At 48.0% G+C, this 26,122-nt stretch overlaps 3 protein-coding genes across 5 annotated transcripts; 1 reads left to right on the top strand and 2 right to left on the bottom strand.

The window, feature by feature from the left end:
- Window positions 1-1,165: 1,165 nt before the first annotated feature.
- On the top strand, window positions 1,166-13,918 carry tpp2 (tripeptidyl peptidase 2). Of its 3 annotated transcripts, none has more exons than XM_047030888.1 (28): window positions 1,166-1,625; window positions 2,990-3,118; window positions 3,235-3,330; window positions 3,461-3,565; window positions 3,690-3,814; window positions 4,112-4,275; window positions 4,432-4,586; window positions 4,702-4,778; window positions 4,897-5,024; window positions 5,132-5,380; window positions 5,558-5,845; window positions 6,052-6,209; window positions 6,355-6,431; window positions 6,541-6,647; window positions 6,781-6,935; window positions 7,122-7,238; window positions 7,451-7,551; window positions 7,639-7,735; window positions 8,216-8,353; window positions 8,880-9,124; window positions 9,340-9,418; window positions 10,844-10,882; window positions 11,407-11,558; window positions 11,691-11,787; window positions 11,877-12,007; window positions 12,157-12,385; window positions 12,534-12,653; window positions 12,738-13,918. In XM_047030888.1, the coding sequence occupies exons 2-28, from the start codon at window positions 3,056-3,058 to the stop codon at window positions 12,825-12,827; spliced, it is 3,582 nt and encodes a 1,193-aa protein (XP_046886844.1). In that variant the 5' UTR covers window positions 1,166-1,625; window positions 2,990-3,055; the 3' UTR covers window positions 12,828-13,918. The 3 variants fall into 3 exon arrangements, with proteins under 3 accessions (XP_046886844.1, XP_046886842.1, XP_046886843.1); XM_047030886.1 differs by lacking the exon at window positions 1,166-1,625 and adding an exon at window positions 1,906-2,191; XM_047030887.1 differs by lacking the exons at window positions 1,166-1,625; window positions 10,844-10,882 and adding an exon at window positions 1,907-2,191.
- Window positions 13,919-15,414: 1,496 nt separating this feature from the next.
- On the bottom strand, window positions 15,415-20,021 carry LOC124474982. Its single transcript, XM_047031465.1, has 8 exons — window positions 19,909-20,021; window positions 19,554-19,734; window positions 19,268-19,413; window positions 18,734-18,878; window positions 17,371-18,297; window positions 17,102-17,259; window positions 16,871-16,988; window positions 15,415-16,569 (listed from the first exon to the last, which is right to left on the bottom strand). Exons 1-8 carry the CDS (start codon window positions 20,014-20,016, stop codon window positions 16,184-16,186), a joined length of 2,169 nt encoding a protein of 722 aa, XP_046887421.1. The 5' UTR covers window positions 20,017-20,021; the 3' UTR covers window positions 15,415-16,183.
- A 2,627-nt stretch (window positions 20,022-22,648) lies between these two features.
- Window positions 22,649-25,602, bottom strand: mettl21e (methyltransferase like 21e). Its single transcript, XM_047031001.1, has 4 exons — window positions 25,323-25,602; window positions 24,471-24,628; window positions 23,597-23,714; window positions 22,649-23,455 (listed from the first exon to the last, which is right to left on the bottom strand). The coding sequence occupies exons 1-4, from the start codon at window positions 25,378-25,380 to the stop codon at window positions 23,046-23,048; spliced, it is 744 nt and encodes a 247-aa protein (XP_046886957.1). The 5' UTR covers window positions 25,381-25,602; the 3' UTR covers window positions 22,649-23,045.
- Between the last annotated feature and the right edge of the window lie 520 nt (window positions 25,603-26,122).

Here is a 26,122-nt window from a genome sequence, read left to right as displayed (position 1 = left end):
ACATTCAGAGCACCTGTGACCAAAGCATAATTAACATGGATTTTATTTATCAAAGTCTGCCATTGTTGTTCACAAGCACGTGACAATCAAGCAACAATCAAGTTGAAGTAATAGACAAATCAGAACAAAGGGAGCAGGTCTGTGTTATAGGATGGTGATAACTGCATGCACACATTGAGAGGATGCATGAGAGCTGTTCAAGACAAGCTTTTACGCCAGAGCATGGCGACAACGCCCTGTGGTAAACCACAGGCCTGCTTGTGTGAGAGTGTGACTGTGAGAAACAGACAACATTTTGCATAAACTACACGCACACACAAATGTATGCATGTCATAACATAAACATAGCTTAATATACACACTGTGGCAGCACTTATTATACAAAATAAGGATGTAATCTCTCAAATACACAAACATCCATTCATCCTGTGCGTGTGTGTGTGTGTGTGTGTGGGTGTGTGTGTGTGTGTGTGTGCGTGCATGCGTGTGTGTGTGTGTGTGACACACTGAGCCATTGACAGAGACAGAAAGGGGACAGATGTTCAGTTTAAGCAGATTAATGGAAGGATGCACATCACTGTTTTAATACCACACAAACACCAAAGGCCACAAGAGAGCATGGGTGGGGCATCTCTAAAAACAACTATGCAACTGCATCCTCTTGCACCACAAATAGTTTACATACACATATGTTTCTCTCTCTTTCTGTCCAGAGAGATACATTTTAAAGAGAAACAGATAAATAGAGACACATGTTGACCAGATGGTGAACCCAAATGTTCATCCTTGCTATAGTGGCAAGAGCATATACAAGGGGAAAGCATTGCATCCAATACACAAATAACTGGCAGTATATCTTTATTCAAAAAGTGAAGAATGTGATATAGAACAGAAAGTCTCAAAACCACCTTTACTTAACTGATTTCAGGATGTATACTTTGACAACTTTAACTCTCTCACTCAAACCTCCTTTCTCTCTTTCCTAGTCTGAGGACTGTTGGTGACAAGGAACAACATGGGGGTTGAGGATCGAATGGAGCCCTGATCATACTGGTTTCCCTCTTTTCTCTCCTTAAGGCATTTCACGGGCAATTACACATGACTTTCTTACCACCTGTTTTTCCCTCCCTAAAACACAACACAAAGAGATGACAAGTGAAGAGGAGGGGAGAGGAGGACAGGAAAGGGGAGATGACCGGGATTATGGAATGAGGGATGGAAAGGGGAACGTTAAAGGGGATATTAAAAGACGGACTGTAATGGAGAAGGACAGAGAGGCAAGAGGAGAGGAAAAATATCAATATGGTCAAATTTAAGGACTCATGAGATCTTGACAGTGAAGGGAATGCATTTAGCCTTGTGATGTTGGGCTGTTGCAGGCAAGTTAACCTAAAAGAGGCACATGCACAATTAAACAAACACTTTTTTCAAGCGCGTTTGTCAAGAGTGCTGTTTGGAAAATGCCATAGGCTAAACATGGAGTTTATGAATTAGGTGACCTTGTCTAGCTCCAACCATTTACAAAGATTTTCTTACAGTCTTGCCTAGCCTACTTATTCCACATAAGTCAACTTCAACACAATATTAAGGATGGTACACAGGATAACAATGTCTGAAGATGACAAGTAAGTTTAACTAGATGTTTTCTATAATAATGTATCTGGACTTGGATTTCATGAAAGTCTGTGCAAAATCAATTCTGTGTTCCTTGGGCCCCATCTAGTGTTCGTTAGCACTTTGACAGATTGTTAGGAGAAATTTGCCACTGCTGCTACTTCGTTATTTAGAAAGTAACAAACTTAACGGAACCTCCCGGAATTAATTATTAAATGAGGGTGCTTAATTTATGCAAATCGAGAAATAATTAGTTAAGTAAGTTAAGTTTATTATGTATGCTATGTCAAGCTTAATTGTGTCCTGTCCCTTTAACGTTCCTCCCTGCCGGTAACTTGGATCTTGCTTTGTAACGGCGGGCTGTCGTCTTCCCCATTTCGCTGCTTTGTTTTCATTGTCACCCCGTTTGACCATGGCTGCTCATTCTACCGAAGAACCGTTCCCCTTTCACGGGTTACTCCCCAAAAAAGAGACAGGTGCTGCGTCCTATCTAACCAGGTTTCCCGAGTACGATGGACGGGGTGTTCTCATTGCTATTCTTGACACTGGCGTGGACCCTGGGGCCCCGGGCATGCAGGTAAATCTAGGCCGGTGCAGTTATAGAACAGTAGGCCCCGCTACCCAATGAGACCCTGCTAGCTAGCTAGCGTTAACTGCTAACTGGTTAGCAATTGGCATTTTAAAACGTTTGACAGCTGACTATGTTTTTAGTTTCGCCTTTCGGTTGGTATGTGAATGAAGCCTTGATAGCTTGCTGGCAGAATCTAGGTTTATTCTGACATATCAGACTTATATGAGGTTGTTGCTAGCACCGATAGCAGCGAGCTAGCTAGCAGTCAAATCAGAAGGTGAGAGGAAAACCATATAGCTAGACGACAGTACATGGAAGCAAAATGTAATAATACATTTATATAACGCTACTGACTTTATGTTGTTATTTATTCACTGCACTTGGTTTTCTTTAAAAGTGACGTGTCCCCTCAGAAAGAAAAACTGATTTATGTTTTTTGTTATGTTAGTTTATCAAGTGTCAGCACCAATATTTGCAAGTCACTGACAGGCACTGACTACTTGTCTGTGGTAAGGTAGTTAAACTTGGAAGAGGTTCAAGCATCTGTTGACAGTTATCACCAGGGCTGTCAGAGGCCTTGACTTACAAGCTAACATGACTAGAAGTCTCATTCACAGAAAGACCCTGTCCATGCTCCTGATGATTCAATTCCCACCATAAAAATATATGCATGAAAACACAGTATCAGTATTCACTTTCAGGCTAGCGATCCTATATTTGTCTATTTTTCCAAATTAGTTTAGGTTTCACTCTTTATTTCGGAAAACGATCAGTTACTGACTGTCCTTTTATCCTGTCCCATAGACCACGACAGAGGGAAAGCCGAAGATTGTTGACATCATCGATACCACAGGAAGTGGCGATGTCAACATGTCCACGGTGGTGGAACCCAACGACGGAACACTGGCGGGGCTCTCTGGCAGGACGCTAAAGGTTGACGCCAGCACATGACGTCCTGCACACTGTTTTCCTATCCCCTGATCATGCAGTCAAGCTTTTGTCCCAGCCAAGCCCCATCTATAACGCACACTTCTCACTCTGTCTCCTAGATCCCCCCTGGCTGGCTCAATCCATCAGGGAAGTATCACATTGGAGTCAAAAATGGTTACGAGTTCTTCCCCAAAGCTCTCAAAGAGAGAATACAGGTAAATGCAGTGTTGATTCTTACACAGTATTTGCGAAGGGCGGAACGTTTCTGTATGCCGAACAGATGCACGTCCATGAAGAAGATCCCGGCTTTTGGTGTTGACGTGTGCTGTTTTGTCAACCCAACAGAAAGAGCGTAAGGAGAAGATGTGGGACCCTGCACACAGAGCTGCTCTGGCCGAGGCGAGCCGCAAGACAGAGGAGTTTGACCTCGCTCACCCCTCCCCCTCACAGGTCAGAACTGCTGACAAACAGCTGGAGAGCGGGCTTGTGTGTGTGTCTTAATACAGTGACCCACTGGCTGTGTGTGTGTGTGTGTGTGTTAGTATAACCTGACCCTCTGGCTGTGTGTGTTCAGACAGAGAAGCTGCAGAAGGAGGAGCTCCAGTGCCAGTCTGAGCTGCTGGCCTCTCTGGAGAAGAAGTACAGCGATCCGGGGCCAGTCTACGACTGTGTGCTCTGGCACGACGGCCTGACCTGGAGGTGAGAGGAGCCTGCTGCCTCGTCCCAAACGCTCTCCACCACATGGCCTTCCTAACTGTCATTCGTCCTTTCCTGCTTTCCCAGCCCCTTTTATTCCTTATCTTTACCTCCTTCCCTTTTCCCTACCTTCTCCTCATTCGTTCCTCATCCCGTTCTTCCTGCCTGTTTGACTTCCATCCATCCTGTCTACCCACCTACCGATTTACCTATTTACCTCCTCTCTGCCTTCTCCTCTCTTTTAGTCCATCCTTCCTACTCGCCCCTATACCATGTCTCATCTGTGTGTGTGCTCCCCAGGGCTGTGGTGGACACCTCAGAGTGTGGGGAGCTGTCCCAATGCACTGTGCTGGGCTCCTACAGGGAGAGCCAGGAGTACGCCTCGCTGGGCGAGGCTGAGATGCTCAACTACTCCGTCAACATCTACGACGAGGGCAACACGCTCTGCATCGTCACCAGCGGAGGTGAGGGGGGGGGGGGTCGGGGGTCAAGGTCGGATCGACCCACCTGGATGGGTGGGGGGACTGGTCATCACACGGTCGGTTGACGGACCGTTTTCGTTGCAGTAACGCCTGAAAAAGGAGAGAAATGGACGACATTGTCAAATGTGTGTCTTTTAGGGGCTCATGGGACACACGTGGCGAGCATCGCGGCAGGTCACTTCCCTGATGAGCCAGAGAGAAATGGCATTGCCCCGGGTGCCCAGATCCTCGCCTTGAAGATTGGAGACACCCGCCTCAGCACCATGGAAACGGGAACCGGACTCATCCGTGCTGTAAGCTGTTCTCCCTCTCCTCCCTCCACCTGTGTCCTCTACTCATCCCTCTAATCATCCCTCCATCCCTCTTTCATTGTGTCCTGATTACTCATTCTCTCTCTTATCTCTGTAGATGATTGAGGTAATCAACTACAAGTGTGACCTGGTCAACTACAGCTATGGAGAAGCCACACACTGGCCCAACTCAGGGTGAGTGTGTGTGTGTGTGTGTGTGTGTGTGTGTGTGTGTGTGTGTGTGCGTGTGTGAACATGAACGTGTAAATCCAGAAGACTTTGTGTGTGTTTGAATTGCCTCCTCCCATCACAGGAGGATCTGCGAGGTGATCACAGAGGCCGTTCAGAAACACAACGTGTTGTTTGTGTCGAGCGCCGGTAACAACGGCCCCTGTCTGTCCACCGTGGGCTGTCCTGGGGGCACCACCAGCAGTGTGATAGGTTAGTACACACACACATTTACAGACACACACCAACACTCTCTGTCTCTCACTCTGTCCCTCTCACACACACACTCACCCACGCACGCCCATCTCTCTCTGTCTCAGGTGTGGGGGCGTACGTGACCCCTGACATGATGGTGGCGGAGTATTCCCTGAGGGAGAAGCTGCCCCCCAACCAGTACACCTGGTCCTCCCGGGGGCCCAGCACTGACGGGGCCCTGGGGGTCAGCATCAGCGCCCCGGGGGGGGCCATCGCCTCCGTGCCCAACTGGACGCTCCGGGGCACCCAGCTGATGAACGGCACCTCCATGTCCTCCCCCAACGCCTGCGGGGGCATCGCCCTGGTGCTCTCAGGTGGGAACGACCACGTAAACACACACGCATACGCAATTCTTTCATGGAGATAAAGTATAACTATCTATGTGTGTGTGGGGGGGGGGGGCTGTGTATACAATTATAGTATGAGTTCTGAAGCGGATCTTTGCCGTGTGTGTATTTACGTGTGTATACTAACGTGTGTGTGTGTGTCAGGTCTGAAGCAGAGCGGGGTGCGTGCGTCCGTCCCGGCAGTGAGGAGGGCCCTGGAGAACACGGCCATGAAGGTGGACGACATCGAGGTGTTCGCCCAGGGCCACGGCATCGTCCAGGTGGACAGGGCGCTGGACTACCTGACCCAGCACGCCGCCCTGTCCACCAGCAACCTGGGCTTCGCCGTCACCGTGGGCTCCCAGCGCGGCATCTACCTCAGGGACCCCGCCCACATCCTGACGCCCTCGGACCACGGGGTCGGCATCGAGCCCGTCTTCCCCGAGAATACAGGTACACACACACACATATACACGCACACATGCTTTCGTTTGGATGTGGATATGGATAAAAGCACCTGCTAAATGAATATAATTTAAATATATATATATTCAATTTAGTTTTAGATTGAAAATTGTGCCCTGTGTAAAAGCATAGAAACGGAATGGATTGACCTCTGCTGCTCTGAGTGCTTATTGGTCCCTGTCTGTGTGTCCCAGAGAACACGGAGCGCATCTCCCTCCAGCTGCACCTGGCCCTCACGTGCTCCGCCCCCTGGGTGCAGTGCCCCTCCCACCTGGAGCTGATGAACCAGTGTCGCCACGTCAACATCCGCGTCGACCCCCTGGGGCTCCGAGAGGGGCTGCACTACACCGAGGTACGGAGGAGGAGGGGGGAGGAGGAGGAGAGAGGAGGGGGGAGGAGGTGGGAAGAGGGGAGGAGGGAACAGTCAGGAAGGATGAGGAAAGTGTAGGACAGAATGGCGCTGGTTCCACAACATGTTGCTGGTGTGTGTCCCTCAGGTGTGTGGCTACGACACGGCAGCCCCCAGCTCTGGCCCTCTGTTCCGAGTCCCCATCACTGTCATCATCCCCACCAAGTAAGCAGCACCCCCCCTGGGACTGAAGCCTCCCTCATGCTGCAGTACATACCTCAGCCAGGTGGGTTGGGCCAGGTGTGTGTGTGATCATTGTGTCCGTCCCCTGCAGGGTCAGTGAAGGCCGGAACCAAGAGGTGACCTTCAAGGACGTCCACTTCAGACCAGGGCAGATCCGCCGACATTTCCTCACAGTCCCTCAGGGAGCTTCCTGGGCAGGTGTGTGTGTGTGTGTGTGTTTGGTTGTCAGCAAGAAAGTGACACATTTGTCAAAGCCTTGCATTGAGCTGTAAGTAGAGACATCTGTGCATTATTTAAGTGTAACTAATCTTTTATCCCTCCCTCCCTCCAGAGATCACCCTAACGTCTCACTCAGTTGACGTGTCGTCCAAATTTGTTCTTCACGCGGTTCACCTGGTCAAGCAGAAGGCCTACAGAGCCAACGAGTTCTACAAGTTCTCCTCTCTCCTGGAGAAAGGCTCTCTGACCGAGGCCTTCCCTGTGCTGGTACAGAGGCCCTCTACACACACACACAATATCCTTAACTGACACACTGATCCTACCCACACTTACATTGAACACTGTTAATCCACTTAGTGATGCACTTTGGAGAACACACACTATTTACAGGTGTAATCTGTGCTGTGTGAAGTTCTGGTCTTAACTGTGTGTGTGCTGTGTGTCCTCTTGCAGTCGGGCCGGACGGTGGAGCTGTGTATCGCCCGCTGGTGGGCCAGCCTCGGTGACGTCAACGTGGAGTACAGCATCTCCTTCCATGGCCTCGCAGTCTCTCCCTCTCCCTTACACATAGTGAGTACACACACACACAAACACACACACACATGCCGGATTGGTTATCTCTCCATCTAGTACCCACGCATACCTCCCCCTCCACCCGTAGCACACACATGAGTATACCCTCCCACACTCCCATGTATTCCAACACCCCCCCCTTGTGTGCACACTCAAACGTGGGTAGTCAGCTCCCTTCTCATCGCTATCTGTCTGACTCTCTCTCCCAGCATGCCTCAGAAGGCGTGACCAGTTTCGACGTGTTGTCTCCCCTGCGGTACGAGGACGTGTCTCCCAGCATCACGCTCAAGGCCTGGGTCCAGCCCCTCAGGTACGCACACACACACACACACAACCATTCATATCAAACAGTGTCATTTGACGTAACAAATGCTGTGTGTGTGTTCTGCTCCACCAGGCCCGTCAGCTCCAAGACCAAGGCCCTGGGCCTCAGAGATGTGCTGCCCAACAACAGACAGCTCTACGAGATCGTCCTCACCTACAACTTCCACCAGGTACTCAGCCACACTGTCAGACACATCAAGTAGTGCACAGAGTCGCTGGAGTCAAGGCAGTTTATTTCTTGCTGCGTGCAGCAAGGAGACCAGTCTACGGTGGTACACAGTTGTCTGAGGAACTGTCAGTCTCCTTTTGTCCTAAAGTTCTCGCGTGTGTGTGTGTGTGCGTGCGTCTTGGAAAACGACATCTTCATTTTGGAGTGGAAAGTTACAATATGGAGTTTGAGCCTGGTTCCAACACAATATGGAGGTTGACGTCTGTTTAGCTTACTTGCTAAGTGAAAAATCTTGACATGCTGAGTAAAGGTGTACCGGTCAGCATGTTGAAGTAAGCTTGGGGTTGCAACTATGAGGGGTTCCTCTTTCTGAGCAGTATTTATTTAAGCTCGCATAACATGCACATGGAAATGTGTGTGTGTGTGTGTGAGTATGCACATGTGCATGCGTGTGCCTCACCTCCCCCCCCCCCCCCTGCAGCCCAAGAGCGGGGAGGTGACCCCCAGCTGCCCCCTGCTGTGTGAGCTGCTGTACGAGTCGGAGTTTGACAGCCAGCTGTGGATGCTGTTCGACCAGAACAAGAGACTGCTGGGGTCTGGAGACGCGTACCCACACCAGGTAAACCCCCCCTCCACTGCACCACCAACACCCCCCTCCACTGCACCACCAACACCCCCCTCCACTGCACCACCAACACCCCCCTCCACTGCACCACCAACACCCCCCTCCACTGCACCACCAACACCCCCCTCCACTGCAACACCAACACTCCCCTCCACTGCACCACCAACACCCCCCTCCACTGCACCACCAACACCCCCTTCCACTGCACCACCAACACCCCCCTCCACTGCACCACCAACACCCCCCTCCACTGCACCACCAACACCCCCCTCCACTGCACCACCAACACCCCCCTCCACTGCACCACCAACACCCCCCTCCACTGCACCACCAACACCCCCCTCCACTGCACCACCAACACCCCCCCACAACTCTCCACGCACGCTTACTACGCTCAAGATTAGCATTGACTTCTGTTTTTGATATGCTTGAATATGAACACAAACAAAACATCTTGGCCTAGCGTGAGCTTGTGTGTGCCACAGTCCAGGTGTGTTTCTAACCCCCCCCCCTCCTCCAGTACTCTCTGAAGCTGGAGAAGGGTGACTACACGGTGCGTCTGCAGGTGCGCCACGAGCAGGCCAGTGAGCTGGAGCGGCTGAAGGACCTGCCCTTCGTGGTGTCCCACCGCCTGTCCACCACGCTCAGCCCCGACGTGTATGAGACGCACCGCGCCGCCCTCGCCGCCAAGAAGAAGGCCAACTCCCTCACCCTGGTGCCCGGGGCCACCCAGCCCTTCTACGTCGCCGCCCTGCCCGACGACAAGTGAGTCCACGCTGTCTACCTTCTCTCCTCAGCCCTCAGCTCGGCTCTGTTGACGATTGGATGAGAATGCGTTTTTTTTTTTTTTTACCATTGTGGAATTTTGCGTGTGTGCGTTTTGTGGACTTATCTCTCTCTTTCTCTCTCTCTTGCTCTCTCTCTCTCTCTCTCTCTCTCTCTCTCTCTCTCTCTCCCTGCCTTGTCTTCTCCTCCTGCAGGATCCCTAAGGGGACTAGTCCAGGGTGTTATCTGACCGGCTCCCTTGTTGTCCCCAAGAGCGAATATGGCAAGAAAGCAGTGAGTTTCTCCTGTCAATCACTAGATCCTCAACACTCACATTGGCTCGCTCCTTCTAAGACCCCCCCCTCTTAGTCAATCTCCCTATCAGAAGCTTTGCTGGCCACTGGCCTCTGTCCTGTGTTTGTTTAGCTGTTGCTTTGCTGCACTTGAATGGGCAGGGTTTGAACATTTTGTGCTACTGGTTCCAATGCTCAGACATTGCCTGTCCAGTGAAATGTGAACTCATCTAACAAACATAACTTGGGCAATGGGTGGGACCTTTCCGCCCTGTTCTACAGGGACGTGATTGGTGGTTGCAGCTGTCCGTCTGTGTCGCTTGTGTTTGTCACGGTTACGGAGCAAAAACGGCGCCCTGAGATGCCGTTCAGGGATCTGATGTGTTTTTGATCCGCTTGGAGGCTAGATCTGAGGGGAGCCATTAACCGCTGAACGGATCAATCATCTCATCTGCCGTGTCCCCCCCCCCCCCCCGGTGCCCGCTAACCCTGAGAGATATCCCCCCCCCCCCCCCCGGTGCCCGCTAACCCTGAGAGATACCCCCCCCCCCCCCCCGCTCTTGATGCATGTTTCCCCCCCCACCAGGACCTCCGTCCTTCCAGCTTCTCAAAGGAGATCCTTCAAAGCCGTGGGTTTAGTCGCCAGCTGTCCGTCTTGCTGGGATATCCTGTTAGGGGCTGTCCGTCTTGCTGGGATATCCTGTTAGGGGCTGTCCGTCTTGCTGGGATATCCTGTTAGGGGCTGTCCGTCTTGCTGGGATATCCTGTTAGGGGCTGTCCGTCTTGCTGGGATATCCTGTTAGGGGCTGTCCGTCTTGCTGGGATATCCTGTTAGGGGCTGTCCGTCTTGCTGGGATATCCTGTTAGGGGCTGTCCATCTTGCTGGGATATCCTGTTAGGGGCTGTCCGTCTTGCTGGGATTACCTGTTAGGGGCTGTCCGTCTTGCTGGGATATCCTGTTAGGGGCTGTCCGTCTTGCTGGGATATCCTGTTAAGGGCTGCTGTTCTAGAACACTTCCTACTTCCCTTCCGCTTCTCTCCGGACCATTCTGTCCGATGTCCCACATCTTGTTTGTGTTTAAACCATGAAACTTTCGCAGGCAGTCGAGGGGCCAGATATCAGGCAATTACACACTTGCACCACCAGAGGGTACTGCTTGCCATTGAAACGAACCAAAGTGAATTCCATCCTTTATGTGATGGAAATAGGTTGGCTAAGCTCATCAGAGGCATAATTGGGACAGTCCAAAAATAGGTAGGACACAGCCTGTGATGGTTAGCCTGCAAACCTTGTTCGTCCACAAGGAATAGGCGTAAAGGAAGGCTTTAAAAAGATGCCACCAAGAGACAAGATGGAGAAGACAAAGTATCCTGGTGTGTGTGTGTGTGTTTCCTCTCTCTTACTGTGTGTTATTCTGACCACCAGGGGCAGGCCTCTGCAAAACGACAAGGAAAATTTAAAAAGGTACTGGGCTTGAAAACCACTGTCAACACACGGGATGATATGACCATGTTCTAGAGAACTCTGTGAACTGGTAACAGAGTGAGCTAATGTTCTAGAAGCACAGTCAGTTAGTCTATAGACATATACTGTATAAACTGTTACCTTTTTGTGAAGGGTGACGCAGACTATACATTGGTCTGGATAACTCTTAATAGATTTAGATTCTAGGCACCAATGGGATAGTCTCCAGCCAATAGGCTGAGTTTAGCTGTGTTTTATTCCAGGTAAGTCCTATTTGTCCCGGTGGTCTGTTAAGCAGCAAGGAGTTTATACTACAACCAGTCTAGTACCCGCTCTTCACTAACCTGAACTTTAAGGGTTAACCTGTTTGGTCCTTAGGTCTGTCCTTGTCTGGTTGGGTCTGCATGTACACAGGAGCGAGTGTGGTAGGGTTTTTTTTGTTTTGTAGAGGCTCATGGGTAATGTAGTCCCTGGGAAGTTCGGCGTGGTCAACCTCCCCGTGTTTTCTGTCTCTCTGTCTCCAGGACCTGGTGCCAGTCGTCTACCATCTGATCCCCGCCCCCAACAAGCCCAAGAACGGAGCGAAGGAGAAGGAGAAGGACGGAGAGAAGGAGAAGGATGTGAAGGAGGAGTTCACCGAGGCCCTCAGGGACCTGAAGATCCAGTGGATGACAAAGTGAGTGTGGAGAATGGGCTGGTCTGCCTCTTGGCTTTAGCACCTTCACTGGAGACTTGGTTATATTCTGTCTGTCTCTCTCTGTCTCTCTGTCTCTGTCTCTCTGTCTCTCTCTCTCTCTGTCTCTCTCAGGCTGGAAACCAGTGCTCTGTATGATGAGCTGAAGGAGAGCTGCTCAGGGTACCTGCCCCTGCATGTCCAGAGGCTGCACCAGCTGGACTCTGAGAAGGTAACGCACAGCAGGAGCAGTGCACATTGGTTGGCTCGACCGAGGCGATTTAGTCATGCCCTTCACCTCCCCTGGCTGTGTCCCTCCAGGAGCGTTTGAAGCACCTGGGGGAGATAGTGGTGGCAGCAGACGTGGTGCTGGCTCAGATCGACCAAACCGCCCTGGCCGTCTACCTCACCATGAAGAACGACCCGCGACCAGACGCTGCTACCATCAAGAGGTACTGCTCATCCTCCCCATAGCCCCCCCCCCCCCCACACACACACACACACACCCACACACACACACACACTTGAGTCTGACCACACACACCTCCTTTACTCACCACACACTGTTAATAACGTGTGCGTGTCTGCCCGTGTCTTCCAGTGACATGGAGAAGCAGAAGGCGTCCCTGCTGGACGCCATGTGCAGGAAGGGCTGCGCCCTGGCCGACCAGCTCCTCCAGCCCCCCGGGCCCCAGGAGGGGGCAGGCGCCGGGGAGGCCTCCGAGGAGGCCGAGGTGAGCAGCTCAGACGAGCCCCAGGAGGACAGGGTCAAGGCCCTCAGCGACACCTTCTGGGAGGTGCAGAAATGGGCGGAGCTGACCGACTCTAAGGTGAGCTTGTCCAGGTGGAGGTGTGTTGAAAGCGGCGCCAGGTAGATTTTAGGACCCAGTGTGTATTTGAATGGAGACACTTGATATTCCCTTTGAACCATGTTGGTGTGACTGAATGCACTACATGTTGTTGGTGCTCCTTCCGCAGGTGTTGATGTTCTCCTACAAACACGCGCTGGTCAACAAGATGTACGGCAGGGCCCTGAAATACTCCTCCAAGATAGTCGAGGACAAACCAAGTAAAGACAACCTGAAGAACTGCATCCAGGTAAGAGACGGAAGGAAACCTACCTTTGCCTCCTAGAATGTGGCCGCCTTCCTGTGTAGTGACCTCACTTCCTGTGGTTTTCAGCTGATGAAGCACCTGGGATGGACACACAGCGCCACCTTCACAGAGAACTGGCTCCCCATTATGTACCCCACAGACTATACATCCTTCTAAACACACACACACACACTCTCACACACACACACACACAGGATGGGTTGTACATGGCTCATGCATGATCACCCAGGGATTCCATCTTTCCATGGTCACATCAGACCTCTTCAACCCACGGTGACGTCACTTCAAGTCTGGGACACGAACCCCCCCCCTCCCCCCCCCCCGAGGAAGCAGGACTGAGTCTGCTGTGTGTCAGTGTTGCCACCCTCTCATCCAGGTGCCTTCCCATCAGTACCTTACGTCAGCAGGAGGAACAGTGTGCTCCTCTCTGTCTCTGTCAAGCAGCAGCCTCTGTCGTGTGCCCCGGGGGGGGGCCCGTTCACCACTCCCAATGCTCATTCAATCACCCTCCATCATCTCCAACATCCTTCACACGCTGTATCTTGTTTTATATTTTGCCGTGGCTATAAAGAGATTACTTCAACTCCAACTGCATCACAGACCTTACTATCACAAACCTCTGTGTAGAAGCTCATGTCATTGTGGATGAAGAGACTTGGGGGGGGGGGGGGGAGGCAGGTTGTCCCAGAACTGGACTATCTGATGTTCTCTTTTAATCCAAGACGGTTGTTGATGCCCGTCTGAGATCCTAACCCATTATGTACAGAGCTGAGTGTGTAGATGATCGTCAAGCGAAGATGCGTGTTTGAATCTATAAACGTGATGTTTTCTTATTTTTTTCTCTGGCACGTCCTAACGGTTGTGCGCCACCTTGATGAAGCTACATTGTGTAGAAATGTACATACACATTATAGCCATGTACAGACATGTCTACGAAACAAGCACCATGATAAAGAGGCAATATAACTAGACAGGAAAGTAGTGGTCGTTCTCCCGACTGGATTTGAAATGTATGCATGTCACGTCAAGGAAACAGTCGGCTTCATTTCGAAACAGCTCACGTCTTTTTTTAGTTTAAGATTTTTTATCTCTGAAAACCCTCATGGCTTCGTTTCCCGAGAGCCCTCTGTGACTGTGTTTGGGATTGAGAGAGAGTGACTTGTGACACATTGAAGGGTCAGACAAGGGGCACATCACATCAGAGAGACCCCTATACTTCAGTGTATTAAACCCTTGAATAAACACTGCAGATGTCTTGTCATTTGAAACGAGTTTGTGTGCAGCATAACTGTGAAGTTTACATCCGCTTTGAAGCATCATACGTGATAGGAAGGTTATCTGAAGGAGGCAGGCCGGAAGTAGTCAACGACAACGGAAAAGGAATTTGATTCTGGTTTTACTAGTCGAGTACCCGGATCAAACAATCAGTTCACGACAAACTGATGGCATGAGTGAAACTCTGTCTCTCAGCCATGCTTAAATACATGAGTGGGACAGTACAGATATAGAACACACAGAATTGCTTCCTTAACAGGTCTTCAGTGGTCAGCACACTGATACACTATAGTATAGAACAGCTGAGGGAGTGGTGAATTATATTGAAGTCCCTGTTTGTACAAGACTTGTTTCACAGTCCCCTAACTGTCTGGGTGCTGGGCAATATTCTGCTCAGAGAGAGGCCTCGCTACAGGACCTTTGACCTCACAGATACTTAGGCTGTACATGTACACAGAAAATCTACCTTACAATACGTAAGGTTGGATCGATTTGAGCTTGGATTTTTCTCTCTGTCTTTTACGTCGTGTTCTTCCCTGTGGAATCCCTGGACTAATGCCCCCCTTTGGCAAAGGGAGCAGGGGGGCTTGAGCCTTTCCACCCCAATGGTCTGTGGTGTTGCAGATTAGAGAGAAGAGGATTGGTGTCATCATATCTAATGTAGATGAAATGCCTGCTGGATTCTAGTTCTATCTTGCTTGCATCCAGACCGTCAAATCAATCGAATCAAAAATGTTCTTGTAATGCCCTTTTTTAAAGCAGTGCCATAGAGGGCTTCACATCCGCCCATAGAACTGCCCCTCAGGGGGTCCCCCATCCTTTAGATCTACAGCATACACCACTGTTAACGCTCAATAGGAATATAGAGTACTTCTCTACTTCATTTGAACACATTTTCCTTCCAGATTTCCCTTTGCCTCCCCCCTCCCCTTTTTTTCTTTTTTTTAACTGTAATCCAAGCATTTGGGTTTTGGTTTCTGACTAATGTTCAGGGTTCAGCTTTCTTTTGTGTTGCCAATGACAGTTCTCCGAAAAAGGCCTTAACTTTCACCAAGGGACTATACCGTCCAAATACTCCAGCCAGAACCCTCATATCTCTCACTCTGCTGGGGTCTGCAAAAGACCTTTCATGGTATATTTATGGATGTCTTGTATTTATATTTAGAATGAAACTAGTCAATGCCAATATTTTAAAGAATGCTATGATTTTGAGGATACGTACGTAGTATTATTTTGCCATCCATTCTTCCTCTGCGACATACAGAAAGTATCTATACCACCTTGCTATTTTGTTATCGCAGTAAATGTATGGAATAATGTTCACAAACGGGCTAAATTCTAAATAAAAGGATTTGGAAGAAGAATAGTATTTTTGTGGTTTCTAATTGTTCCAACTACTGCATCAGTCAGTCAATGTGTATGTAATAAATCTGTATTGTTTGACATACTGGTCTATCACACAACCAAGTCAACACGTACATCTCATTTAATATTATATCAAAACCACATTTTCATCAGCCACAACATGTAAAAAAGCTGTAAACATCAAAGTATTGAATGTCGTATTCTATAAAAATTCCGACCATGCTGTACACCATGCTTACATCGAGAGTGACCAGATTTATGACTATTTGAGCAAAATATCAGATAATTACAAAGTTAAGATGACTGTTTACTACTTCTATCTACAGTATATCCAATTATTCTTTTTTAGAGGCGTTCAGGTGCAGAAAGACAAGGCACAAATCCATCCCTATCCTTTTCCCTCTATTTGCCTAGATCTGAGAGGATTTGTTTAATGTGATCAACTGGTCAAAATGATTAAGAAGCACATATTATATCTTACTTTAGAGTTTATCACTATAAAGGCCACTTTTGTCAAAATTCCAATCTCATCAATAGATGAAAAGCATCACTGTGCTGAATTGTTCAGGCAGTAGGTCATGCTTTATTTCTAAACTCTTGTTACTCTTGGTTCAACTCATTATATGAAGTTAGATGTAGCCCCTGATCAATTCCTAGTGGTCACCAAAGGGGTTCCACAAAGGTTTGTTTAATCTAGGGCCTCCTTTAAAAATGTAAACAGCCTCTGCTTAGTTGTTTTGTGAATTGTACTCGTGTGTGGATAGCTGTACTGTATGATTCACTTTACTGATATATGTACTGTACAGCAGTGACTAAGTTGACATGAATCAACTGCATTCATTCCTTCATTTGACTTGGACTCAGAAGCATTCCTACTCTCTTGAAGTGGCCAGGAAAAGCTTCACGCCTCCAAGATCAGCCAACTCAGTGGTGTGGAAGGTGTTTTTAAAGTCCTCGGCAAATTCCAGGTCTGGGGGCAGGCGCACCTTGTTGGCCCAGATCAGCCTGGTCCCTGGTTGGCAGAAATACTTCATGGTGGCCAGCAGCTCTTTCAGGAACTTGTGGTGGTACACCACATCTGCTGCTAGGACGTAGTCGTAGCGGTGGACCGATTTGGGAAAAGCCACTTGGAGGTCATGACCCCAGAAGAGCTCTGCTGTTTGGGGGGGGTGTCTGCAGCGCCCCTCCGTGTTTCTCCTCAGGTTTAATCTCATGTTGCTCATGATCTCCGAGATATCTGTGGCTGTTACAGAGGCACCTGGAGACAAATGTTATTGCTTAGGTTTCCTAAAGCCATACAGTTTATCTATAGAGTACCATCGCTAGAATGCTAAGTAAACCATTTACCACATTTATGTTTCTACTGTGCCCCTATGAACACCGTCCAACAGTCTCCATAACATTGGGAATAATGGGATGGTAATACAGCAAAACTCTTTCTTAACTTTTTGATAGCTCGTCGTTTGGTTTGGTATGGCCCAGGGGGTAGATTTGACCCTTGAAGGGAGGGTCACTTGAAGGGAGCCTAAATTAGATTGGACAACTGGTAGACAACTTACCCAGCAGACTGGCCACAATGGATACAAGCCCAGTCCCTGCCCCAAGCTCCAACACAGTCTTGTCCGTCATATTGAATTCCTCAGAATTTGTCTCCAAGTAGTGGCAAAGGGCTAACGCCTGCATACGAAAAGTGATGTCACACTTCCATTCTCAATCTCTTCATCAAGCAGGTGATACTGTATCGTGCGTTAAATAAATACAAAGGTTGGCAGTTGTACAATACCACTCACAGCAGGCCACATCACAGCTCCATAGAGCTCCACGTGGGCCTCAAAGATGCCAATTTCTTGTCCCACATAGGTGTACATGTCCTTGCCAAATTTCACAATGGGACATTGGGCCCAAGGTGGCACCTGGACTTTGGTTTCCTTGGTGTCCACTGGAACCTCTGCCCAGGAATGGAACAGGCCTGTCCATTCAACATCTATGGCCATTGTGACCAATGGTGGTGGTTTGTAAATATTTCTTCTTATTATTATTAATTGTCATTAATACTCACCAATGATGTCTTCATCTGTTGCCACAGTGCTGCACTGGGAATCCGTGTTCTCTCTTTCATCATCCTGATAACCTTCATCATCCTGATCCCAGGTCTGCTCCTCCCATGAATGGCTACTCCCCTCATCTTCCTCATCCTCATCCTCCTCCCCCAATATTTTCCACATTTCTTGTTTTTCTAGTGGTGGTTCTTCTTTATCCGCTTTTCTCTCGATTACGACATCATTCCCTCCACCAGAGACGTCATCTTCAGCAACATCTACCTTCCTGTCCTCCATCCCATCTTCTTCAAAGCATTGCTTTTCCTCGAATTTCTCTTTTTGGTAAACCGCCTTGTTTTCTTGATCTTTCCTGTCCAAGCCTGCGTGATCTTTCTCACCGTCCTCGACATGAGAAAGTTCAAGATGACATTCCTCCTTCGCTTCCCTCTCGTCTCTGATCTGAACTTCCTGGTCTTTCCCCTCGTCACTCCCCACCTCCTCCTCATCCTCACAGACAGATGTTTCATCATCAGTGACCTCACCCTCTTGCTCTTCCGTTTCTTCTTCTTGAGCCGTTGCCATGACGATCTTTATATCCTCCACCTCAGCAACCAAGGTAGTGTGGAAGGCCTCTTTGAACTTCTCCGTAAACGTCGGGTCTGATGGAAGGCGCTCCTTGTTGGCCCAGATCAGCTTGGTTCCTGGTTGACAGAAATGCTTCATTGTGACTAAAAGGTCATCGAAGGATTCTGGGTCGTACACCACATCCGATGCCATGATGTAGTCATAGCGGTAGACGGATTTGGGGTAGGTGCCGTCAAGGTTGTCACCCCATGTCAGTTCAGCCACCTGGGGTGTGTACCTGCAGCGCCCCCTGGTGTTTTTCATTAAGTTGAATCTCAGATTACTCAGAATCTCGGGCAGATCTGTGGCTGTCACCCAGGAACCTGAGGAGGCAGTTCATAAAGTTACATTCTCAACTCATTTACAGCCTCAATACTGATCCCAGCAAACACACATGGCTTTGAGATAGCATTGTTAGCTATGCCAGTAGAAGTGATGACATTAGCATTTGAAAAGAATAATCAACATTGAGTTGGCCAGTCCTACAAGTATTGCTAAGAAGGGTAACACCTCAAATGCATCATAGGAACTGTACAGTGGATTTGAAACCCATTAGGATGAATCAGCAGAAGTCTAAAGGATTGGCAAAATAAACCAAATGCTTTCAATCTTTTAATTAAATCCCCACTGACGAATTATGAAAATCTTCCAGAAATAATAATCAGTGATTCTGGTCTTCCACTGCTGGCACTAGTAAACTATATCTGTATGCAGGGGCCCTGTTAGGTCAGTTCAGGTTGCACGTTGACTTCAACTTACCCAGGAGTGCAGCCACTATGGACACAAGGCCTGTACCTGCTCCTAGCTCCAGTACATATTTGTCCATCAGATTGATCTGTTCACGATTGATCTCAAGATATTCACAGAGAGCCAATGCCTGCAGGCAACCGGGATTGTAGTTACTCTGATGATAGTCATGACATTCACAACCTTCCTCATTATAATCATCTTGGAAAAGGGGCACTTGAATCCAAAAAGATTTGACACCATGCATATGAAATCATGAATCATAATGCGCAGGCTAGAACATTGGTTGACCTGTTTCTGCAATCCCCCCAAACTGTAGCCCCCCCTAACGTGCAAATATGCTAATTCATCCCCTTCACACTTCACATTAGAAACATAACAATGTTGTTAGTGATATTTTACAAACTACATGCTCAATGGATTTTCACTCCGAAACCCAGTTTAGCCAGGTGTTCTCTTCGATGAACTGCCCAGTGTGATGTCATCCTACATGTGTAGAGGACAGAAAAGCTGAGGAATCAGGACAAGTCAAGTGGAGTAACTCACCCCTGGCCAGAGCACGCCACCATGGTGGTGAAGTGACTTGTAGATTGCGATATCCAAACCTAAGAAGTGGTATGTTTCTTTCTCTTTAAGGGAAAATATATAAGGTTCCCAGCTCCTCTTATTCTGCCCAGTAGAGTCCTGACCGTCTGGAGGAAACAGATCAAAGAAAAAGTTGTAGCCCGTAGATGAATATAGCTGATGTATACCTCCCGGAACGACTCCAACTCTCATTCTGTGTTTTGGAAGGAAAATGACTCAGTGGTTTTCCATGTCTGATCCCCCTTACCTTCTGGAAGTTTCTCAGTCTCCACATCATTCTGCTCTTCATTCTCTACCTCCTCCTCCTTCACCACTTCTTCCTCATCCTCCTCTTTCTTCTTTTCCTTCATGACCATAACACGTCCTTCCTCCATTATATCAGCAGTGTCCCTCTCCTCTGGAACTGTCCGCAAAACACCCACAGACATCTGAAGGAAAAAGAGAAGGAATTCCAGAAATATCACCAAAAGGTAACTCCAGATCCTTAACCTTCCTCCTTCCAAACCCAACTTGCCTCTTTTTGGTTTGACATACCTCTTCGCTCTTCGCTTTTCAATGTGTCAGCATATCCCCCAATTGAGCCCTGTGGAGATTGTACCTACCAGTGCTTCTGTGTCCTTGAAGTGAGGTGAGCTTAGGGGAGAATGTGTCTTGGTCGTCTTGCTCCCAGGGTTATAGAGAATCAGCATCCTGCAAGACACTCCCATCATCACACAGCCTGACTATATTTAGAGGAGGGTGGCAATGTGAAATCAACACACTAAATCACACACACAGGCTTGCACACAAACTTCCTCAACCATGCAAACAGATAAACCTGCACACACACACACACACACTCACAAACACTTACAACATGTATTAAACACTCTGTGAGGATGCCAGATTGATAAATGCATTGCCAAAATCATTCCGCCGACCATCTTTGTAAACACAAGACCCAGTGTTTTAGTGTTTAGTGTGTGTTTAAGGGGTTAAGTAACTATTTGGATAGATTCATAACGGGATCTATAATTTTGTGTAGATATTAGTTAGTTATAAACACAGTTATGTGTTTATGTTTTCTTTTTTACTAAAGCACTGTATACCTATCAGCTTTAGTCTATGAATAGATAATGACCCTCCAATCACCCACGTTCTTCAGCTAGGTCAAAGGATAGCTGTGATTCACATGTGTGTCTGTAAAGTATTTGGCCCTGGTTGGCCAGCCTCTCAGTTATGCTTTATACCTGATATAGCTACCCCATAGGAAGTGAAGGAGAGAGTTTAGGGCAACACAACAACAATGTTTGTCGATTGTCTAATTGTAGAATGCAGTGTTTTAAACAACCCATGTGTTGTGTGAGTTGGAGTAGTCCTCTTAAGTCTGTTCATAAATGGGTTGGGAGGCTATTCCTGACCAATCATGTTTTGGATAAAGAAACATTTTAGGCATAGTGTGATTTGACCCTTTCTTATCTTTGCACATTGGTAGCTGGGGTGGGTGGATGAGTCAGGTTTTATTGACAGATGTTGAGATGTTGAGTCTATTTTTGTCTCGTTTTGTCTATTTAAAAACGAATCACCGTGTTTGGCACCCACACACCCTTGCCCTCAGAGAGGCAGTGTCTCTCCTTCTGCGTCAGTGTTTCTGCCTCTCCAACTTGTAACAAGATGAGGCAGTTGGATCGGATCCCCAGAATCCGAGGAGCTCTCTCAACCATGATCCTGGTTCAAGTGACATCACGCACATCAACCCCACCCCTCTAAACACCTGATCCCACACTCAAGATTCAATCGACCCTGTTTCTGACTCAGCTCTGGTATCCTGTCCTAATTATTCATTTCACATTTCACAATCCCACACAGCCCCCCCCCCCTGCTTCAGTCTTGGTATGTCGTGGCCTACATAGCTGGGTAATAAGGGTTGAGAGAGGGGCATGGAGACCTCACAGTAGCATCTGGGGTGTTGTCATGGTCCAACTCTGACAGCTTTGTTGTTGTAGTGAGGTGGCCTTCTTTGGACTAAGAACTCTGTGGTCACCACACATCTTGCCAAGGCAAATCTTCAAAGTTGTTTTTCTTCTAGTCACTGTAATAATCAAGATATACTGTTAATTTATCATTTATATTCTTCTCATCCTTCTTCCTGTCTGCCCCCCCAATGGTGGCGTCATCCCCCCACTGCCATCAGAGATACTGACTGTCTCCCCACCTTCAAGAAAAGATTGTTGCTTGCTTTCCTCTAGGTACACTGTAGCTATTTCGAGGATCATGTTGTTTAATTGTAATTTGTTTAACTACATGCTCTTCTGGTTCTACCCATTGGCACTTATTTGCTTTTCACAATGTGTGCTTCAAGTTTTGGCTACCCGCAATGTTTTTGGTCGTTGTTTATGATCATTGGCCTATGCACTTTTTGTTAAGCTCTTACTTGTAAGTCGCTTTGGATAAAAGCATCTGCTAAATGAATAAATGTGAAATGTAAATGCATTCTTCATCTGATATCATGAGGATATTATACTGATTTCAACTCTGTTTCCAAACAAGGTTACTTTCTTGCCTTGTCATGGTGTGTATGACTTTATGTAATGGACTAAGAATTTAGTATATCCTATTTCCTCGATCATGTGGCTTACTCAAAATGATCACGTAGTCTGATGACCAAAACCTTGACTTGTGTTTTCAGCCATCCCTCTCCTCTCCATCTCTGCCGTCACATTGCCTCCTGGTAGACTACATTACAAGCTGAAAAACATCAGGCAAATGTACAACCTGAAACTGAACCTGGGCTTCATGTACATTTATAAGATCATTTAATACTGTGGCTATCACTGTCACATTCACACCCTATCTGATGAGTAATGATATTAAAGAAAGAAATTGGGTATGGCCGTCGGAAAATGTCATTTGAATTAGTTCCAAAAAGTGTGGGAATTTTACATATGTACACAGATGTGTTTTATATTGTTTACCAAAATAGTACAACCAACCAGCATCATATTATGGGAAACACAACCATCTCCATGAATGTATATTTTTAGTATTGGAGGCAAAAGAGGCTGTCATTACATTTGATAAGGTCAGCCATGGTGGGCTGTGCCACAACGGTGAGCTCAGTGGAGCTCAGTGGAGCTCAGTGGTGAGATGGAGTGGATCCCTGCCAATAGGAAACCCTGAGGAATCCCATCTGTCGACTGCAGACTGAAAAAGGAAAGGGGATGTCTGTAGATGATTTAGCCAGGGCATGAGGGTCAGTTAGACCAGAGATATGTTCTTGGCCTCACATTGTAAATTGTCATTTTTATTTCATGAACACGTAACGTTTCTACTAGACTAACAAGCAAAAATCGAGAATAAACTGTTTATTTAACGTGAATGTTATAAAAAAGGTTTATTAAAGAAACAATATCTGATATTGTACATGAAAATATTTTTTTTTAGTTGTATTATACACAACATTTGCAATAAAACTATTATGCTGTTGTCTGGAGAAAGCTTCTATAGAAAAAAATATATATCTTCATATAGGAAGCATAATATACAATACAATCAATAAAAAGCGACATACTGCATACAAATGTAAAAATAAGTCACAGTTTTGAAGGTATCTATACTGTCATACTTTTGTCATATTATTCTTTTAAGCACCTTTGGGATTTTTGGTAATATGAACTGCACACACACACACACACACACACACACACGCGTAACATACACACACACACACGCGTAACATACACACGCTTCCACCAGTGGCTCAGGCAGGCCCCCGAGGGTCCACCCTCTTCCAGGCTCGGTACAGCTTGATGCAGAGGCTGGGCAGGTTGTACACCTCCTCCACCTGGAAGCGGCTCTGGAAGCGTTCCACGAAGGTGTTCTCCTTGTCCAGCCGGAAGCGCATGGCCCAGAGGATCTGCGTGCCCTCCTGACACAGGTGCTCAAACGTTTGCATGAGCTCCTCCAGATAGGGGTGAGCATACACCACATCAGCAGCCAGGATGTAGTCAAAGTGACTGCTGGCCTGAGGGAAGCGTTGCTCCAGCTCCTGGCCCCAGATGAGCTCTGTGACCTCGGGGGTGTGTCTGCAGCGCCCTCTGGTGTTACGGCTGACGTTGTACTGCAAGTTCCCCAGGATATTTGGAAGGTCAGTGGAGGTTACCTTGGCACCTTGGTGGGTGGGAGAGAGGGGGAGGTTAGGCTGTGAAATGTGAAATGAGGAAAAGTGGAGAGATGGTTTAAAAAGAAGCTGCCACAGGACACAGTTCTGTTCTAGAACTCTATGCAGTGTTGGATTTTGCTCAGTCTCACCCAGCAGGCTGGTTACTATGGATACCAATCCGGTTCCGGCACCTAGTTCGATAACGTTCTTGTCAGTCAGGTTGTATTTGTCACGGTTCACATCCAGCAGATAGCACATGACTGATGCCTAAACGACATAGAAGTATGTAGAGATAAGGAGGATGATATATGTTGTCCCCAACCTCTCTCCTACTTAACCCCCTCCATGCAATACTATAGATGGGAGTGGTGGAAGAGATTTACATTACATTTATGCATTTAGCAGATGCTTTTATCCAAACCGACTTTTACAAAAGTGCATAGGTCACGGATCATAACAACGAGATAGTCCCAAACATTGCGGGTAACCAAAACATGAAGCATACATTGTAAAAAAAACAATAAATGCCAAAGGCAAGAACCATAAGGGCATGTAGTTAAACAAGTTACAATTAAACTACATGAACCTCAAAAGTGCAAGAGTGTACTTGTAGAAAAGCAAGCAACAATCATATATTTCACAGCGAGTACAATCATTTTAAGTCAGTTACAAGTAACCAACAAGTCTCTCAATAAGAGTCATTGTGATCCTGGAGGAAACTAACATCAGGTCCAGCCAATCATTCCTAAGTACCATTGTACTCCCAGAGATATATGACAAAGCAGTTTACAGTTCTAGCTGGCCTAATCTACCAACACACATCTAAGTCCCTCCTTGAGCCCCGTGCAATTGCACATCTGCGCCTTGTTTAGGGATGATAGAGGCCCAGAAGAGAGGGAGGAGGAGGGAGGGAGGGAGGGAGGGAGGGAGGGAGGGAGGGAGGGAGGGAGGGAGGGAGGGAGGGAGGGAGGGAGGGAGGGAGGGAGGGAGGAAGGAGGGAGAGAGAGAGACTTAAAGGCATACAGAGGGCCAGAGCACGGCGCCGTAGCAGCCGGTCGACTCGGTGATGCGGATCTCGGTGTCGGCGTAGGTGAAGCCCTCCCACATCTGCGTGGTGATGACAGGCGGACAGAAGCGGCGCTCCATGATGGCGTGCTCCAGCTCTGCGTCCACGGCAACGTCTGCCAAGGCAACCGCCAGCACACACAAGGGTTAATGACAGCGGGGAAACCAAGGGTTGTCCTGTTTTAAACATGAGGGAGGGGCTGAGGAGCGGGGCTGTAGGAATCCCTCGGTCTTGTTTTACAGACCTTGACATCGGCCTTGAGGCTTTTCAGACCATAACAGCGAGTGGTAATTGATCCCAACATAACCTTACATTTCCCATTTTTCAACAAAGCTCGCCTATCCTTTTACCTCTCTACACGAAACCTCCATTAGTAACTCTAGAGCCAGAACGAGAGTATGTCCAAGAATGTCCTCGTCTGTGTAATGCTAACCCTCTGCCTGCACCGGTCCAACACATTGGCTTCACTGATACAGTTATTTGTGGCCTGTGTGATGAACAACTGTAGAGCTATGCAACAAGGAGAAGGGCTGACAATAAACGGTCCATAAACTCACTTTATAGTCTCACTGTGTCGGTGTGTATGTAAAGGAACCTAACCACACACATAAACAAGTCTGTCACCACTTGGACCACCCCTCACCAGCCTGACGCAAGGCAAACATACCCTCTTAGTCATTTCAAACTTGGATATTAAATACAACGCATTCAAATCTAGATACCTCACAATGCTCGCATACTTCAGCATAACAGGAAGACTTTCATGCTAACTGATGTTTCCTCCCACGGTCAGTGTGTGTAGTATTCACCTTCAGCTGGTGTTTTGGTGGGAGTCAGTCCTGTAGACTGTCCCAGCTGGGTCTCCATATCTGGGTTGATGTGGAACTCGGAGGGGTTGGCTATCCTCAGGGGTGCTCCTCAGGGTCTGGGCCACGGTGTGCCGGGAGCAGGTGTTTGTCCTACTGGTGGTTTGGTCTTCAGGACACCCCAGGCTATGGGCTCATTGAAACTGTTGTGCCCTCTGATGCCCCCCCCTCCATTTTCTCTGTTCCTCTATCTCTCTCTCCAATCTGCCCCCACTATCTCTTACCATCTCTTTCTATCCCTCTTACATTTTCTCTGTGTCCCTACCCCTCTCTCTCTACGCCCCCCCCCCCGCCCCACCACCATCACCACCTCCAACACAAGTCTACTTATAGATAACAGCAGCTGCACTGACTGAAACAGGTCAAGAAGACAGAGAGAGAGGGGAAAACGGGAGGAAAAAGAGAGGGAAGGAGATTGGAGAGAGAGAGAGCGTCTGTTGAAGAGGCCTGACAGAGGCTTGAGAGGGTGAAACAGGGAATGAGAAATGGTGAGGCGAGATAAAAGCACCAGCACGGATTCAGAGGGAAGTGTGATGACTGTGGAGCAGTTGTTGACAGAGACAGGCCTTTCAAAGGATTGAAATACAGTCCCGCTGAATGGCAGGCAGCCCTGAGCTGCCAGTCAGACTGTTAACCAATCAAAAAGGCAGGACTAACCTGGGAAAAACTGTGCTGAGACCTGTAGAAGATCCTGTAATTAATCCATCAACTGGGGACTTTGCATGTGGACTGTGCTTCAACTG

The sequence above is a fragment of the Hypomesus transpacificus genome, chromosome 12 (genome assembly GCF_021917145.1).
Source record: "Hypomesus transpacificus isolate Combined female chromosome 12, fHypTra1, whole genome shotgun sequence".
NCBI lineage: Eukaryota > Metazoa > Chordata > Actinopteri > Osmeriformes > Osmeridae > Hypomesus > Hypomesus transpacificus.
The sequence above is the reverse complement of the archived record's forward strand: the minus strand, read 5'-3'. Positions and strand labels throughout refer to the sequence as shown.